The following is an 18,006-nucleotide window of genomic DNA, read 5'->3' as shown; positions in this document are numbered from 1 at the left end:
AGTTTCCGTTGGCGGTGAATTAATTCGTTGACTTAAATAAGGGATAATTGTATTTATTTGGCAGCGAGGTATATGCTTAAGGGTTTTAAATATTATACTAGGGCCAGATAAATAGACTCCTTTTGCGGTGGAAAAAATTAAACTTCATCTCCTTCGTAATAAATATGGGTATGTACTTTTAACTGTAGGTATTCTTCTGTGCTATTTTTCTCTTGAAAACTTTTTTGCGGTAGAGTAGAAATTTTTTGTTTCTTGATTGTTTCGTCGGAGAAAATTATTTTTCATGTCGAACCCGGGTAAGTCGAAATCTTTGCGTATTAAACTTCGAGATCCGGTTGAAGGTGGGGAGAAATCTTTTGGTACGGTGGGTATGGAACGCGAGAAGGTAGTAGGATCGAGTGGGGAAATCGGATCTGCGGTAGGTAGTGCACGAATTGAGAAGAAAAAAAACGTTTTAGAAGGCGCGGCTGCGGGCGTAGACTCGAGCCACGCAGCCAACCGCCAAAAGTCCAGTGGTGGTGCGTTCCTCGAAGGCGGCTTGGAGCCGGTCGAAGCCACGGAGCCGTTGGCTTGCGTCGGAATCGAGGAGGGGAGAGAGAGTAGCAGCGAGCACGTGGCCCAATGGGTGAGGGATGCGCGCGCGCGTGGGGCACGCTGGCCAAGGTACGCGCGCGCGCGTCTGTGAGGGAGGGTGAAGAACGCGCGCGCGCGTCGGGCGTGGGGGGACGCGCGCGCGATTGGGGGGTGTGATGCAAGCGCGCGTGGAGGCGGGGGCAGATCTGGGGGACGCGCGCGCGAGTCAAGCGCGCTTCCCATTGGTGACGCGCGCGCGTCCGTGGGCGGCAGTGATGTCGCGCGTGTGAGCGCGTCCAAAGGGTTCCCGTCCGCGCGTGGGGGCGCGTCGGACGTCTGTTTTCCGGCGCGTGGCGGCGCGTCAGGTGCTGTTTTTCAGCGTTCGTCGCGCGATAGTGATGGTCGAGCGGATGAGGGTTTAGACTTAGTTGATGGTGTGAACGTTAGGGGTTCCGTAAGGCGAGAAATCATTGAATCTTGGAGTGACGATGTAGAAACGAGTATTCACGTTAGTGAGCAAGTAGATGGAGTTATTGCTAGTAGGCGTTATTCTCAACGCCAACTCGTGGATTTTGGGAGCGATAGTGACGATTCTAATCAAGCCCCTTTGGCAAATGATCACAACCTCAGAACAACAACCAACTTGCCACGTGCAGGTTCAGGTTTGACAACTTCTCAGGGCATCACCTGACGTCGTGACCGAGATCTACTTCTAGACCATCCTGTGATGATCCTCGAGACATATCTCAGGACGTCATTTGACGTCGTGACCGAGATCCCCTTCTAGACCCCCTCGTGATGATCCTCGAGGCTATCTTCGAGATGACACTTGAGGTCACGCTCGAGATCCACTTCGAAACCTTCAGCAAGACCCTCATCAACCAGCTCCACCTCACATGGTTCAGATAACCAAAGAGGATATTCGACATATGATCGACTAGGCCATTCAGATGTCCTACTTCAGCTACATCTGATGTCATACCTAAGGTACATCAGATGTCCTACTTCAGCTACATCTGCTGTCATACCTCAGGTACATCAGATGTCAACTACATCTCATGTCATACTTCGAGTACATCAGATGTCCTACTTCAACTACATCTGATGTCATACCTCAGGTACATCAGATGTCATACTTCAGCTACATCTGATGTCATACCTCAGGTACATCAGATGTCAACTACATCTGATGTCATACCTAAGGTACATCAGATGTCCTACTTCAGCTACATCTGATATCATACCTAAGGTACATCAGATGTCCTACTTCAGCTACATCTGCTGTCATACCTCAGGTACATCAGATGTCAACTACATCTGATGTCATACTTCGAGTACATCAGATATCCTACTTCAACTACATCTGATGTCATACCTCAGGTACATCAGATGTCATACTTCAGCTACATCTGAAGTCATACCTCAGGTACATCAGATGTCAACTACATCTGATGTCATACCTAAGGTACATTAGATGTCCTACTTCAGCTACATGTGCTGTCATACCTCAGGTACATCAGATGTCAACTACATCTGATGTCATACTTCGAGTACATCAGATGTCCTACTTCAGCTACATCTGCTGTCATACCTCAGGTACATCAGATGTCAACTACATCTGATGTCATACTTCGAGTACATCAGATGTCCTACTTCAACTACATCTGATGTCATACCTCAGGTACATCAGATGTCATACTTCAGCTACATCTGATGCCATACCTCAGGTACATCAGATGTCAACTACATCTGATGTCATACTTCGAGTACATCAGATGTCCTACTTCAACTACATCTGATGTCCTACCTCAGGTACAACACATGTCCTACTTCAACTACATCTGATGTCATACTTCAAGTACGTCAGATGTCCTACTTCAACTACATCTGATATCATACTTCAAGTACATCAGATGTCCTACTTCAACTACATCGGATGTCCTACTTCAAGTACATGAGATGTCTTATAGCCACGAGAAAACTCTCGAGTCGCTACTACGTCGCAGCGGGACAACTCCCCCGACGCCTACACTTAGCCTCGAGACAGCTCTTGAGTCGTTACCACGTCGCAGCGGGACAACTTTCCCGACAATAATATTTAGCATCGAGACAACTCTCGAGTCGATATAACATCTGGGCGATACAACTCCCCAGTTACTACTTACCCGTGTGACAACTCTCGCGCTTCAACTAAATTGTGGTGAAACATGTCTCAAAATGCTCGGCCCTACCACCTCGCGACGAGACAACTCGTTCGAGGCTACCACGCGCAAACGCGACCTCCGACGCTCATGCCTTGCGCTGCAATGCCGCGCACGCCCTTGCCGCCGCGCGCGCACGCCGGCCTTGCGCCCCAACACCGCGCCGCGGGCCCCCTAGCCTTGCGCCTTTAGCGGGCGCTAGCGCCGTGCGCCCTCGCCGACGCGCGTTAGCGCCGCACGCCCTCGCCGACGCGTTCTAGCGTCGCGCGCCCTCGCCGAGCTCCTTCACCGACGTGCGCTAGCGCCGCGCGCCTATCCCTCGCGCATCATCGCCTTGTGCTCCCACGCCATGCGTACCATCCCCGCATCACGTAACTCCTCCTGAGCTGGGGGGCTAACACACCCCAAGGGTTGGACATCCCATCCCAAAGGCTGGGTATCCCTCACCTCTCTACATCAATTTCAGCGTATAATCGCGAAAGCTTCAACTTGTGCTACCACTGAAGCAGTGGCACCATACGTCGTCATAGCAGGAGCCAACGCTCCTCCTCGTGAGGCCCCACTGGGTCCTCAACATGATCAATTTCTACTTACTTCTCGAACGGTTCAGATAACCGAGGAGGCCCTTCAACTTATGATTACGGAATATTCAACTCGTGCTGCCACTGAATCGGTGGCACCATATATCGCCAAGGTTGGGCATCTCACCCCAGTGGTTCGTGATCCCTTCATCCTAAATGGGGGGCTATCCCATCCTAAAGTTGGGTATCTCATCTCAAGGGTGGTACATCCACTTACCTTTCAACCCCAAGGGGTTTCACATCCCATCAAGTGTTTCACGTCCCTACTTCAAAAAACAGAAAAAATGGTCTGACGCGCACGCGCGAACCAATGGCACAACCGTGCACATCCACCTCAGACCATAGGTCTCGAGCGCCTCATCCTACAGTGGGCAGTTATCCCCATCCTAAGGTTGGGCATGACCCTTACCTTTCAACCCTAAGTGGGTTCACATCACATCGCAAGAATGAGGATAATCTCCCCACTCAAAAAATAGAACATCCCCAAGGGGGTGCACATCCCATCTCAAGGAACGAGGATAATCTCCATACTCAAAAAATAGAACATCCCAAAGGGGGTGCACATCCCATCTCAAGGAACGAGAATTATCTTCCTACTCAAAAAATAGAACATCCCCAAGGGGGCGCACATCCCATCTCAAGGAACGAGGATAATCTCCCTACTTAAAAAATAGAACATCCCCAAGAGGGGTGCACATCCCATCTCAAGGAACGAGGATAATCTCCCTACTCAAAAAATAAAACATCCCCAAGGGGGTGAATATCAACCAAATAAAAAAGAAAAAGAAAAAAGATGAAGAAAAAAAAAGAAGAAAGAAGACGAAGAAAAAAGAAAAGAAGAAAGAAGAAGAAAAAAGAAGATGAAAAAATAGAAGAAAAAAGAAGAAGATGAAAAAAGAGAAGAAGAAAGAAGAAGAAAAAAGAAGATGAAAAAATAGAAGAAAAAAGAGAAGAAGAATTAGAAGAAAAAAGAAAAACAACAAAAGAGAGAAGAAGAAGACAAAAGAAGAAAGAAAAAGAATCAAAAAAGACAAAAGAAAGAAAAGGACAAAAGACAACAAAAAACGCGCGCGTCAGCGCGCTCCGCCCAAGGGCGCCTCGGTACGCGCGAACGCGGAAAAAAAAAAAAAAAAAAAAAAAAAAAAAAAAAAAAGGACAGGAGGCGCGCGTGCACAGCACGCGCGCGTGGCGTACACGCGCAAGACGCGCGCGCGTGCAATGCACGCGCGCCAACAGCAAAAAAAAAAAAAAAAAAAAAACTACACAGAACGCGCGTGGCGTCCACGCGCCAACGCGCGCGTGCGCGTCACGCGCCCCAGCTATCTCTCTCAGCGCGTGCACAGCACGCGCCCCACCCTCTCTCTCCTACTTTTTCTGGTCCGCGCGCCTCCCCATGCCCCATCAAATCACTACCCTCCCATCACTCTTTCTCTCTCTCTGCGCATTAATTGCGCCCGCCCAATAGCTGCGCGTCCTGGGGGCGCGCACGCTCTCCAATGCGCGCCTTCTCTCCTGCTTTGGAGTGCGCGCAACTATAGCCGCCCTCCACCAAATTGCGCGTAGATTTTGATTCGCTTGACCAAATCGCACGAGAATTTCAACGCGCTCAATGAAATTGCGCGAGCTCTCCCGCGCGCCTCACCATAACGCGCGCCTCCCAAGGCAACCTTGGAGCGCGCGCTCCCACTTAATAGGGCGCAACTTTTACTACTCTCCACCAAATTGAGCGTAGATTTCACACCGCTTCACCAAATCGCGCGAGAATTTCAACGCGCTCAACCAAATTGCGCGAGCTCTCCCGCGCACCACACCATAACGCGCATGCTCTCACACGGATAAAAAAAAAAAAAAAAAAATTATCCACGCCATGCTAACGATTAACGCAAGACTACAGTACCGATCTACTCTCAATACGATCCGGTACCCCTTTCAACTTGGCTCCCACATCGCCTCGAGAGTGGGGGGCTTGCGAGACAACTCCCACGAGGAGCCAACTCGCTCAGTACTACCACCCGCAGCGAGATAACTCCCATGAGGAGTCAATTCCCTCGGGTCTACGAAACCATAGCGAGATAACTCCCACGAGGAGACACTCGCTCCGCCCTATAACCCGTTGCGAGGTAATTCCCACGAGGAGCCAACTCCCTCGGGTCTCATAACCATAGCGAGATAACTCCCACGAGGAGACCACTCGCTCCGTCCTATAACCCGTTGCGAGGTAACTCCCACGAGGAGCCAACTCCCTCGGGTCTCATAACCATAGCGAGATAACTCCCACGAGGAGACCACTCGCTCCGTCCTATAACCCGTTGCGAGGTAACTCCCACGAGGAGCCAACTCCCTCGGGTCTCATAACCACAGCGAGATAACTCCCACGAGGAGACCACTCGCTCCGTCCTATAACCCGTTGCGAGGTAACTCCCACGAGGAGCCAACTCCCTCGGGTCTCATAACCACAGCGAGATAACTCCCACGAGGAGACAATTCGCTCAGAGCGACCTCAGTCGCGCGCCATCCGATGCTTCTACAACTCCCTTGCGAGACAACTCCCACGAGGAGCCAACTCGCGCAGTAATACAACCTGCAGCGAGTCAACTCCCAGAGGAGACAACTCGTTCGGTCCTACAACCCCTTACAAGGAAACTCCCACATGCAACCACCTCACTCGATAAATATTACTCACCGCGAGACAACTCCCATGAGGAGACAACTCGCCCGAAATTCACTATATAATCACAAGCTCAAGTTAGCACGATTACAACCCTAGAAGCACTTAGAGACATTATGAGAATCTATATAGCCTGGCCAGCTTGATTACTCAAATTTATCTATTTGTTTTCGATGGGTCATTCATTAAAACGTGGCCACGGTCCAAACATACTTAAGACCCACGAGGTCTAACAAGGGGCACGACCCCCATAAAAAAAAAAAAAAACCTTGAGAGTCTGATCCCCTCCTCAAGTATATCACGCACAAGGCTATATGTAAACACATATAAGCAACGCGTCAAAACATTGACAATGTCAAAAAATAACAACTCCCACGAGGAGAATACTAGCTCCGTGCTATTACATTATCGTGAGACAACTTCCACTAAGACGTAACTCGATCAACTCGATTACCCCAGAGACAACTCCCACGAGGAGAATACTTGATCCGTGCTACTACATTATCGCGAGACAACTCCCACGAGGAGATAACTCGATCAACACTATTACCCCGCGACAAGACAACTCCCACGAGGAGATAATTCGCTACTACATCGTCGCGGGACAAAACCGACGACTCAATTAACTTACATCGCGACAACCTTGTCGCGTTATGCGCCAACGCGCATTCACGCCCCTCCGACACACGCTCCAACGCGTTTTCGCATACCATTAGGCCATACGCCAACGATCGACTTCTACAATTTTTACTCTCGACACGATCTGAGACCCATCACAACATGGCCCCCACATCGACTCGAGAGTGGGGGGCTTAATGATATGCCTAATTGGGCCAACCCAATGGGCCTACAATTTCTTTACCTACTGGGCTACGAGCCCAATATCGAAGACTAATATCACCGAGGCCCAAACACCTTCAAGTAAGGCTTGGGCCCAACAAAGCAAACCCAACCCAATAAACGACATATAAATAGAGGTTTTCCTCATTTTATTAAGGTACGTCCTATTAACTGAGCAATACTATCAACTGTATTCTCTGGACTATTTCTATGATCAGCACGTCTGACTTGAGCGTCGGAGGGGTTTCCGCCGGATCAACCCCCGGCTTAGTTCATGTGTTCTATGATCGCAGGTACCTCAGGATCATCAAGTTGTCAAGCTACTGATCTGCTTTGCTCTCCCAGCTCATTTTCTACACTACCCCAGGTGATCTACTTTTTAGCATCATCATATATACATACAGGTTATAATAAAATGGTTCTCATTGTGTCCTTAGCTGATAGTCCTCGGATATCTATAGGCAAATATTGCTAGTAAACTACAGTAATTGTTTATTCCTTTGGTTATAACGTCTGAATTTGTATTATACCGACGTCAACTAAGAAGAATCTTGATCACAACAGAATTCTCTCTAATTATATATTTGCTTCCACGAGCCATGAGCGTGTCTCGACTGGAAATCCACACTCCCCCGCCAGAATTAATAATGGCTGCCGGTGCTGAGATCAAGCTTTCTGTTAATAGTAACAATAATAATAATAATAATAATAATAATAATAATAATAATAATAATAATAATAATAATACAGAGGACGAAGAAGAGAAAAGGGTTAACCTGATACAACGGGCTCAGTGGCTGAGAGCAGCCATTCTTGGAGCAAACGACGGTCTGCTTTCCACAACTTCCTTAATGCTCGGTGTCGGTGGCGCTAAAGAGGATGAGCGGCTTATGATAATCTCCGGACTAGCCGGTGCAATTGCAGGTGCCTTCAGCATGGCTGTCGGAGAATTTGTATCCGTTTCTACTCAGAGAGACATTGAACATGCCACCACCACCACCACCACCACAGATATTCATAAATGCATTAATGATAACGACAAAAGTATCAAGCCTCGGGAAATATCCATGCCCGTTGATCATGAGCCGTCAACAGATACACAAACAAATAATCCACTGCTACCAAATCCGTATAAAGCTGCTGGGGCTTCTGGGTTGGCCTTTTTGTGCGGATCACTAGTTCCCTTACTTTCGGGAATGTTGATTCCTGGATACAAGACCAGAGCTGTCGGTATAGTGTTGGTGACGTCTGTCGCACTTGTAATATTTGGTGGTGCCGGAGCACGTCTTGGCGGACGTTCATCGGTTCGGATATCTGCTCTTAGGGTTCTTTTTGGAGGGTGGATTTCAATGGCTTTTACCTATGGTTTCCTTAAGGCTTTGGATACCGATCGTAAGGGTCATGATTCTGATTAGATTGCTATTTACGTATCCTAAAAACATATACTAGGGGCTGTTTTATCTATACGTTGTATCATACACACCACACATCAAAGTGCAGTTCCATGAAAGTTTCATTACTTTTTCGTATTCTTTTAATAAAAGTTACAAGTCTTGCATTTAATTAAAATTTGGATAGATGAATATAAGACTGGATGCAAAGTTAATCAACCAAGATTTGAACAAATGATGCAACTCTTATGATTCATCAACAACAGGATGGTCTGACTTTTCTGTTTCTATTGAACACTAGTAACTAGTAAGTAACACATGCCTCCCACGTGATTCTTACTTTAATTTATAAATAAAATTTAAGATTTAGCTATTTAAAGAAAATTTTGAAACATTTCATAAAATTTAGTTTGATTTGAATAAATTATATAAATAAATAAATTCATCTACAAATTATTTATTATGATCAAATAAAATTATCTTGCGAATTAAAATTAGTAAAAAATTTACTTCATTTTTTTTCTTGTTGGATAACAATGATTAATGGGCAAATGACAAATAGGTCCATGATAAAGACATTTAATTAAAAAAAGGATATCCTATTTTTTGGTCTTAAAAATATATCCACCTCATTCAAACTTATTTGCTAACATAGAAAATTCTTTCATATATACCAAAATTACCTCAAACTCCTTGAAACCTTAGTTCAACTCCAATATCGACCATTACTTCAATTTTTTACGATTACTCCAATTTTTACTACCACCGGTCTCCGGCGTTGACTTTTTTTTTATTTTTTTTATTGAAAACTTTCTTTTTTTCTGAATTTTTTTTCCAGCAGGTCAGTTGCTGGTCTCCAGTGTTGATTTTTTTTAAAGTATTTTTCATTCATATTTTTTCTTGGCCTGCAATATTACTGTCTCCTAATTGTACTGTCTAAGACAATATTATTGTTGTTAATACAGTAATATTAATGTATTAATTAATTTTATCGTCTTGGCCTGCAATATTGCTCTCTCCGACCGTAATATTAATGTTTTGGTATTGAATATTACTTTCTCAGATAATTATTTTTTTGTTAACGCAATAATTTAAGGAGACAAAAAAATACAAAAAAAAAGTCAATATCGGATCCTGATGGGGAAAATATTTCAGATTTTTTTTCTTAAAAAAAAAAAGGAAAAAATTCTAGGCCGGAATTTGATTGGAAAATAATAAACCACACAAAAAATATTTTCTAAAAAAAATATTTTTCCCAAAAAATGTGAAAATGGGGGTTAATGTGATATACTGTTCAAATTCGGGGTCAATGAGTAATATTGATGAAGTTATAGTGGAATGGATGAAATTGATGAAAATTATATTATGAGGGGTATTTTAGACAAAATAAATGAGGATAGGTTAATTTCTGAACCTGTTTTTTTTTTTTTCCTTTACAAATAAGCCCATCAATGAGTCATTATTCATAAAGAGATCCAAACAATAAACTCTTTTACAAAAAAGTCCACACATAGTCCAAAGGTTTGTAACAAACTAAAGTAGCCTCTTATACTTTAATATGCTCCAATTTCATCATTTAATTTAATCTAACCTCAATTTGACATCAAATTTCACAAATAATTTTTTTTTCTCTTGCTGATTTTTCCGCCGGTCTCCGTCGTTGACTTTTTTTCTTTTTTTTTTCTTTAACATCTTTTTTTCCCCGTTCAAACAACAATATTGCTATGATTGACAGTAATATTAACTATATTACCGTTAAACACAGTAAAATTATACTACAGTTTACTAATATTGCTATATTAATCTCTAGCACAGTAATATTAACACATCTAAATTCATTATTATTGTGTAATAGAGTAATATTAATATGTTGACCGTTCAACAAATGTAAACATAATTAAAAGCCAAAAGAATTAATATTACTGTGAGTGACCGTAATATTGCTATAACAACAGTAATATTACCATGAACCACAATTATATTACAATAATAGACAATAATATTATTAGGTTACACCGTAAATGACTCAAACAAAACAAAAAAAACCCAAAAAAATAATAATATTGATGTGGTTGACAATAATATTACTATAACAATAGTAATATTACCGTCAACCACAGTAATATTATTGTGCTTACAGTAATATTACAATAATAGACAGTAATATTATTACGTTACTCTGTGATTAACTCAAACAAAACAAAAAAGACCAAAAAAATAATAATATTGATGTGGTTGACAATAATATTATTGTGTTTACAGTTATTTTACTGTCAACGACAGTAATATAATACGCTGACTTGTCAACAAATCAAACAAAATAAAAAAAAAATAACAAAAAAATAATAATAATATTACGTTAATTTATTGTCAACGGCAGTACAATTACATAAATGTATTGTCAACGGCAGTATGATTACGTTAATGTACTGTCAGTGACAATATAATTACGTTAATTTACTGGCAGTGACAGTATAATTACCGTTAATGACAGCACAATTACAGTCAACGTTTAGCGGCGGACGTAAAAAAGAAAAAAAAAACTAAAAAACACTAAAAAAATCAACGCCGGAATCCGGCGGTGGAAAAAACGTTACTTGAAAAAAAAATTAAAAATCAACGCCGGAATCCGGCGGCAGAAAAAAAAGAACAGAAAAATAAATACATAAAAAATATCGAAAAGTCAACGCCGGAATCCGCCGGCAAAAAAAGTTTTTTTGAAAAAAAAAAGTTTTTGAGAAAAAAAGTCAAAATTGGATTTTTGTGGTCAAATTTGATTAAATTGAGGTTACAATTAAGAATTGGATGTAAAGGGTTGGGAGTAATTTTGTCATTTACATGAATTTTTCTTTTATTTATAATAAATAATAAATGAATGAGTTTATTGGTGAAAGAAATATAGCCCATAAACCTAGAATAATATAAATGTTTGGTTAGGGACTTATACACAAAACCCACCTTTTTTTTAGGGTTTTTTGTGCATAGGTCCCTAATCAAGCATCTTTATTAGTCTAGGTTTAGGGCTATATTTCTTTCACCAATAAGCCATCTCTTTAATATTTAGGGGTAATTTTCTATAGACCCCCCATTACTAGATTCTATAGGTATTAACTCAACTCATAAGTCCAATTTTGCTAGAACCCCCTACAATTAATTATGGCCAATATACCCTTAAATAAAATAGGAAATTTTTAATCTTAAATCAGTAAATAGCAAATTTATTCCCCGTGAACCCATCTAGCAAAAATAGGGGCGAGATTATCTCGATCGTTGAATCTCTCCTAGAAACAAAAAATTCTCTCCCTTTTTATGCGAAACAAATACTGTAATCCTAGAAAAAATTGTGAAATTGATTTTTCTAATATATCATTGTTCTCGACGTCTTGTAGATGTAAATCTCAAAAGAAAGAAAAAAACGAGAGACAATGATTAAAGATGGAAAAAGTACAGGTGATTTGCTCTTCTATATCTGTTCTTTTATATTTTTAATGGCGATTTATTCACGAATTGTCATGAAAATTTTGATCAATGGATCGATAGATGTTGATATTGATTCTTCGACCCCAATTACCATATCTGTTTTTATGTGAAAATCATTGGTTTCTTGCTTTTGATTTTGCTGTTTTTGTTACATAATTTTTTTGATGTCGATTGCAACATGTTATTGGTTTTATCGCATCATAACAGCAAAGTGCAAAATAAACAGCAGCACGTTATTGGTTTCTTGCTTTTGATTTTGCTTTTTTTTTTGTATATTTTGCAGTTTGCTATTTATTTTGGATTTTGCTTATATGATGCGCATTTTGCTTTTATATTATATTTCATTTCGAATGTGTTGTTATCATAGTGTAAGTTGCATTTTACTGAAATATTTGCAGTTTGGTGTCGTAATAAATAGTTTCATCTATCATAACAAAATACTTGTTGAAAATATCTTATTGTCACTGTATCATTTGCATTTTGCAGTTTGTTGTTGACAATTGCATTTGGATATAGTTATTTGCATACTATTATTTGGTTGTTGTTGCCACTATTTTGTTGATGTTGTTGAAGTTTATATTTTTTTATGTTGTTGTCTCCAACTTGAAGTTTGTTGATGTTGTCCCTTTAGACGGATTTCATTTTCACTTGTGCAGTTCTGCATATTTTAATTTGCAGCTCGTCATTGCAAATTAATATTAGTTTTTGTTTTCTTCTTTTGGAATAACTATGAAAGGTTTCACATATTTTTTGGTTCTCTTCCTAAACTCGTATTAAATTTAATGTGTGTGTGGCTTTTTCTTTTCTTTTATATTTTGTCCTTTAATAATGTATTGCATATTGCGAGTAATTGTATTTTTTGCATCTCGTTGTTGCAACTTCGAACATTGTATTTCTCTATAGGGATTCAATGATGCGTTTTGATATTGTAATATGTATTGATGCAAATTTGTGCATATTTTAATTGGAAGCTTTTTTGGTTGAACTCGTAGTTTACTATCGCTACAACTATAGGCCATAAGAAAACCAACAAAAGATTCATTAGAGGTTGATGCTACTGACAAGATCATGTTTCTAGAAGATCCCCGATGACGTTTGGAAGTTGTGAATTCAGTCGGACGTCGAGACTATGTCCGTTATGACATCAACCCAGTCATAATCAATTATGATAGATTGTACTTTGTTCATTGACTATATTGCAACACTGCTTGTATCTATTGATTTGTATCTTACAATATTTCGTATTTAATGTACTGATTTTTTCCTAAATAAAAATGGTTTGTTGGTTTGTTATATCATCTTTTATTTCATATTTTATATTTTAAAAATATTTTATATTGTTCGAGGAAGAATAAACTCGAACCTCTGATGTTTGAGCAAATTATCATTAGTTCCATATTACGTTGTTGTGAAAAGACATTTGTAAAATAATAATTTTGCCATATGGTAGGTGATTCCGTATTATATTTATTTTGCTATTTATTTTTGCTGTTATAAATTGTAGTATGTATATTGCTAATTGTATTTTGCAATTTGTTGTTGTAACTTGATACAAGTATTTTGCAATTTTGCTATTTATTTTTGCTGTTATAATATAGAAAATAAAAAAAAAAAGGAGAGAGGGAGAGAGAGACGTGATTGAGAGGAGAGAGAGAGAGGGGAGTTAAATGAGAGAAAAGAAAGGGAGGGGGAGACGTGAGGGAGAAGAGAGAGAGAGAGAGAGAGGAGTTAAATGGGAGAGTAAAATGTGAGATTTTATTCATATTTTCCATAATTAACTATCTTAATATAAATAATAATTAAGGGTATTAATGTCAATAGAAAAATAATTTAATTTAATTTATATTATATTTATTGGTGAAGGGAACTATAGCTATAATCAACTAACAAAATGGACCCCCAGCCATATAAGTTCCAAATAAGAGGGTTCCAGCTAATTATCCCTAATATTTATTATAAATAAAGGAAACATTCATGTATATGGCAAAAGTAACCCCATCTATTTATATTCAATTCTTAATTGTAACCCCAATTTAATCAATTTTGACCACAAAAATTCAATTTTGACTTTTTTTTTTCAAAATTTTGTTTTTACCGCCATATTCCGACGTTGACTTTTGTTTTTTGTTTTTTTTTTTTCTGGTCTGTTTTTTTCCGCCGTCGGATTTTTTTAGTGTTTTTATTTTTATTTTTATTTTTTATTATTTTTTTTACGTCCGCCGCTAAACGTTGATCGTAATTGTGCTGTCACTGACAGTAAATTAACGTAATTATACTGTCAATGAAAGTACATTAATGTAATTGTACTGCGGTTGACAATACATTTATGTAATTGTTCTGCCGTTGATTGTAACTTAACGTAATATTATTATTTTTTATTTTTTGTTACTTTTTTAGGGTTAAATACAAAAACACCCCTGTACTATGGATTTTGTATCATATACCCCCCTGTACTACGCATAAATACAAAAACCCCCCTCACATTACATTTTTTCCAAAATATGACGAAAATACCCCTACTCAAGCATATATATATATATATATATATATATATATATATATATATATATATATATATATATATATATATATATATATATATATATATATATATATATTGAGCCATTTTCCACTATATATTTTACCATTTTCAGTCAGTCAATTTTACGTGGAAAATTTTGGTATTTATATTTTTTTCTCCAAAATATCTAATTCTTAGATTTTTTTAATTTTCTCAATAAAACTTTTTATTTCTGTCATTTTGAGTTTCTTTATTTTTTTTCTTAAATTTCTTCCGGTAGTTCAAACATCCTAAGATTACAAACATCTTTACAATCATATTATTGTTGAGAATTTGAACTACCGAAAGACATTAAAGAAAAAAAAGAAGAAATTCAAAATGACAAAATTAAAAGGTTTTGGTAAGAAATAAAAATCTAAGTAATTAAATGTTTTGAAGAAAAAAAAAATATCAAAATTTTTCAAGTAAAATTGATCAAAAATGTCAAAAAATATAGTGGAAAATGGATCAAACAAACCTTTTATTTATAGGCTTAGTAGGGGTATTTTCGTCAGATTTTGGAAAAAATATAACAGCAGGGGGGTTTTTGTATATATGTGTAGTACAGGGGGGTAAATGATACACAGTCCATAGTACATGGGTGTTTTTGTATTTCACCCTTTTTTTTTATTTTGTTTGATTTGTTGACAAGTCAACGTAATTATATTATTGTGGTTGACAGTAAAATAACTGTAAACACAATAATATTATTGTCAACATGGAATAATTACACTTTTGGTCCGATTTCACTTTTGGTCCCCCTTGTTCCAAAGTGAACAAAGTTCACCTCCAAGTTCCAGTTTTAAACACTTTTGGTCCCCGCCGTTGCTTGTCCGTTAGCAAGTCACAAAAACCACTATTTTGGCCCGAAAATTAAAATTTTAAATTGTTTTGGGGCTAGAAAATAATTAGAAATTTAAATAGACTACTTATAATTAAATCTTTAATAAAATTAAGCATAATAAAATTTATTAAGTTAATTTATTTTGTTATTATTAAAAAATAATCATAAATAGTATAATAAAATTAATATTAAGTACAATTCATATTAATATATTTAATTCATTTCTTTTTTTATTAATAAAAAACTAATTATAAGTAGTATAATTATTATAATATTAAGTATAATTATAAATAATTTGTTTAGATAATTTCTTTTTATTTTTTTATTATTTTTTTATTATAAGTAGTATAATTAAAAATATATTAAGTATAATTAAAAATAACTTGTTTAGGTTAATTGAGTGTTTATTCTTAAAATAATAATATAATTAAGTAGTATAATTTTAATAATATTAAGTATACTTAAAAATAATTTGTTTAGCTAATTTATTTTTTTGTAATAATTTTTTTATTATAAGTAGTATAATTAAAAGTAATATTAAGTATGATTAAAAATAAGTTGTAAAGTTAATTTTTTTATTATTAAAAATTTAATTATAAGTAGAATAATTATAATAATATTAGGTATCATAAAAATAATTTTTTTTGTTAATTTCTTTTTTTTTATTATTATTAAAAATTTATAAGTAGTCTATTGTAAATTTATGATTATTTTTCAGCCCCAAAAAAATTTAAAATTTCAATTTTCACCCCCAAAATAGTGTTTTCTGTTACTTGCTAACGGAGATGTAGTGGCGGGGACCAAAAGTGTTTAAAATTGAAACTTGGAGGTGAACTTTGTTTACTTTGGAACAAGGGGACTAAAAGTGAAACCGGGGCAAACAAGAGGGACCAAAAATGTAATTATCCCCTGTCAACAACATCATTATTATTATTTTTTGGGGTTTTTTTATTTTGTTTGAGTTATTCACGGAGTAACGTAATGATATTACTGTCTATTATAGTAATATTACTGTAAACACAATATATTACTGTGGTTGACGGTAATATTACTGTTGTTATAGTAATATTGCTGTCAACCACATCAATATTATTATTTTGTTTGGATTTTTTTTGTTTGTTTAAGTTATTCACGGAGTAACGTAATAATATTACTGTCTATTATTGTAATATTACAGTGGTTGACGATAATATTACTGTTGTTATAGTAATATTACTGTCACTCACAGTAATATTAATTTTTTTGGTTTTTTATTATGTTTACATTTGTTGAACGATCAACATAGTAAGATTACTCTATTACACAATAATAATGAGTTTTGTTGTGTTAATATTACTGTGCTAGAGATTAATATAGCAATATTACTGTGTTAAACTGTAGTATAGTTAATTTTATTTTGTTTAACAGTAGTATAGTTAATATTACTATCAATCACAGCAATATTGCTGTTTAAATGAGAAAAAGAAGATGTTACAGAAACAAAGAAAGAAAGAAAATTCGAAAAAGTCAACGCCGGAAACCGGTGGCAGAAAAATTAGGAGAAAGAAAAAGAAAAAAAAAAGGTCAACGCCGGAGACCGGCGAAAAATTCCGGAAGAAAAAAAGAGTCAAAATTGTCCATAAAAATGTGTTTTGGGTCAAAATTGAATAATTTGTGAAATTTGGGGTCAAATTGAGATTAAATTAAATTAAAGGATGAAATTGGAGCATATTAAAGTATGAGGGATTATTTTAGTCTTTTACAAAAATATGGATCATGTGTAGACTTATTTATAAAGGAGTTTATTATGTGGATATCTATTTATGAATAAATACCTATTGATGGACTTATTTGTAAAAACCCTTTTTTTAATCTGGATATATGTGCATTTATGTCCGTTATCATTGGCCTAAATGCCATGCCCATGGTTCAAATAAGTTTCTTTTATTTAATTTATTTGCATATTCATGCACCGAATCATTTTAATATCATCATTTTATTATTTTTCACCATATTCTGTTTTATTTCATAATTTACGTGAAATTTATAGATGTTACTTTTATTCTTTAATTAAGTGAATTTGATTTTTTTTTTTGAGTAAAGTGAATTTGAAATTTATAGTTGTTATTTTTATTCTTTAATTTAGTGATTTTGAAATTTACTTAAAACACTTTAATTCCTTTTATTTGAGTATTACATGTACATACACATAAAAGAAAAATTCAACATATTGGTTTTTCTTTATAGCTTGAAATGATTCTTAATTAGATTAAGAATGAGGGATTTTATTAAAAAGTTTTATCTCATCAGAAGGTTCGGATTGGTCTATGTGATTCCTACAACTATGTTCTCTAGAGGTCTATGGAAACGTATATTGTCCTAAGAGGAACATACGACCTAACTAAATAATTAATTACAATAATTAATTATCGAGTTTTTCAAAATAATTATAGAACCTCAACCAGCATAAATCAATCAAATAATGTTGAGGTACTAGTAATTAAGTTGAACTATAATTAATATTATATGTGTGTTCTATTAATTAAAATCAATTTAACAATTTAAATTAATTAATTAATCTAACACCTATTTACTAAAATAGATGATTGGTGACTCGATTATCTAATTGGGATTAATTGAAAATAATTTTCCGAAAATTAAAATCAATTTGTTTTAAGTTTAATTTTAGAAATCTGAAATATTTTTTATTTTTTTTTTATTTATTTTCAGTGAACCGGTTCGCTCGACCGGTCTGACCGGCTCGGACCGAAGCGGTCCGGTTCTGCCCGGTCCAGTTGACCCAAATAAGTGGGCCGGGTCATGGGCCGGGTCAGTTGGACCGAGAACCGGCCTGACCGACCCGAATCCACGTGGATTCGGTCAATTGGA

General features: G+C 37.0%; 1 protein-coding gene and 1 long non-coding RNA gene across 2 annotated transcripts; both read left to right on the top strand.

Moving 5' to 3' along the window:
- Window positions 1–7,395: 7,395 nt before the first annotated feature.
- Window positions 7,396–8,342, top strand: LOC105973434 (vacuolar iron transporter homolog 2). The gene has a single exon (XM_088825633.1). The coding sequence runs from the start codon at window positions 7,463–7,465 to the stop codon at window positions 8,276–8,278; it is 816 nt and encodes a 271-aa protein (XP_088681759.1). The 5' UTR covers window positions 7,396–7,462; the 3' UTR covers window positions 8,279–8,342.
- A 3,229-nt stretch (window positions 8,343–11,571) lies between these two features.
- LOC148766986 (uncharacterized) lies at window positions 11,572–13,027 on the top strand. Its single transcript, XR_016034378.1, has 2 exons — window positions 11,572–11,704; window positions 12,727–13,027. It is a non-coding gene; the product is annotated as an uncharacterized LOC148766986 (long non-coding RNA).
- The last annotated feature ends 4,979 nt before the right edge of the window (window positions 13,028–18,006 follow it).

Source organism: Erythranthe guttata, chromosome 11, assembly GCF_056151865.1.
Source record: "Erythranthe guttata isolate IM_541 chromosome 11, IM_541, whole genome shotgun sequence".
Taxonomy (NCBI): domain Eukaryota; kingdom Viridiplantae; phylum Streptophyta; class Magnoliopsida; order Lamiales; family Phrymaceae; genus Erythranthe; species Erythranthe guttata.
Note: the sequence above shows the minus strand (reverse complement) of the source record. Positions and strands in the feature narration are given on the sequence as shown.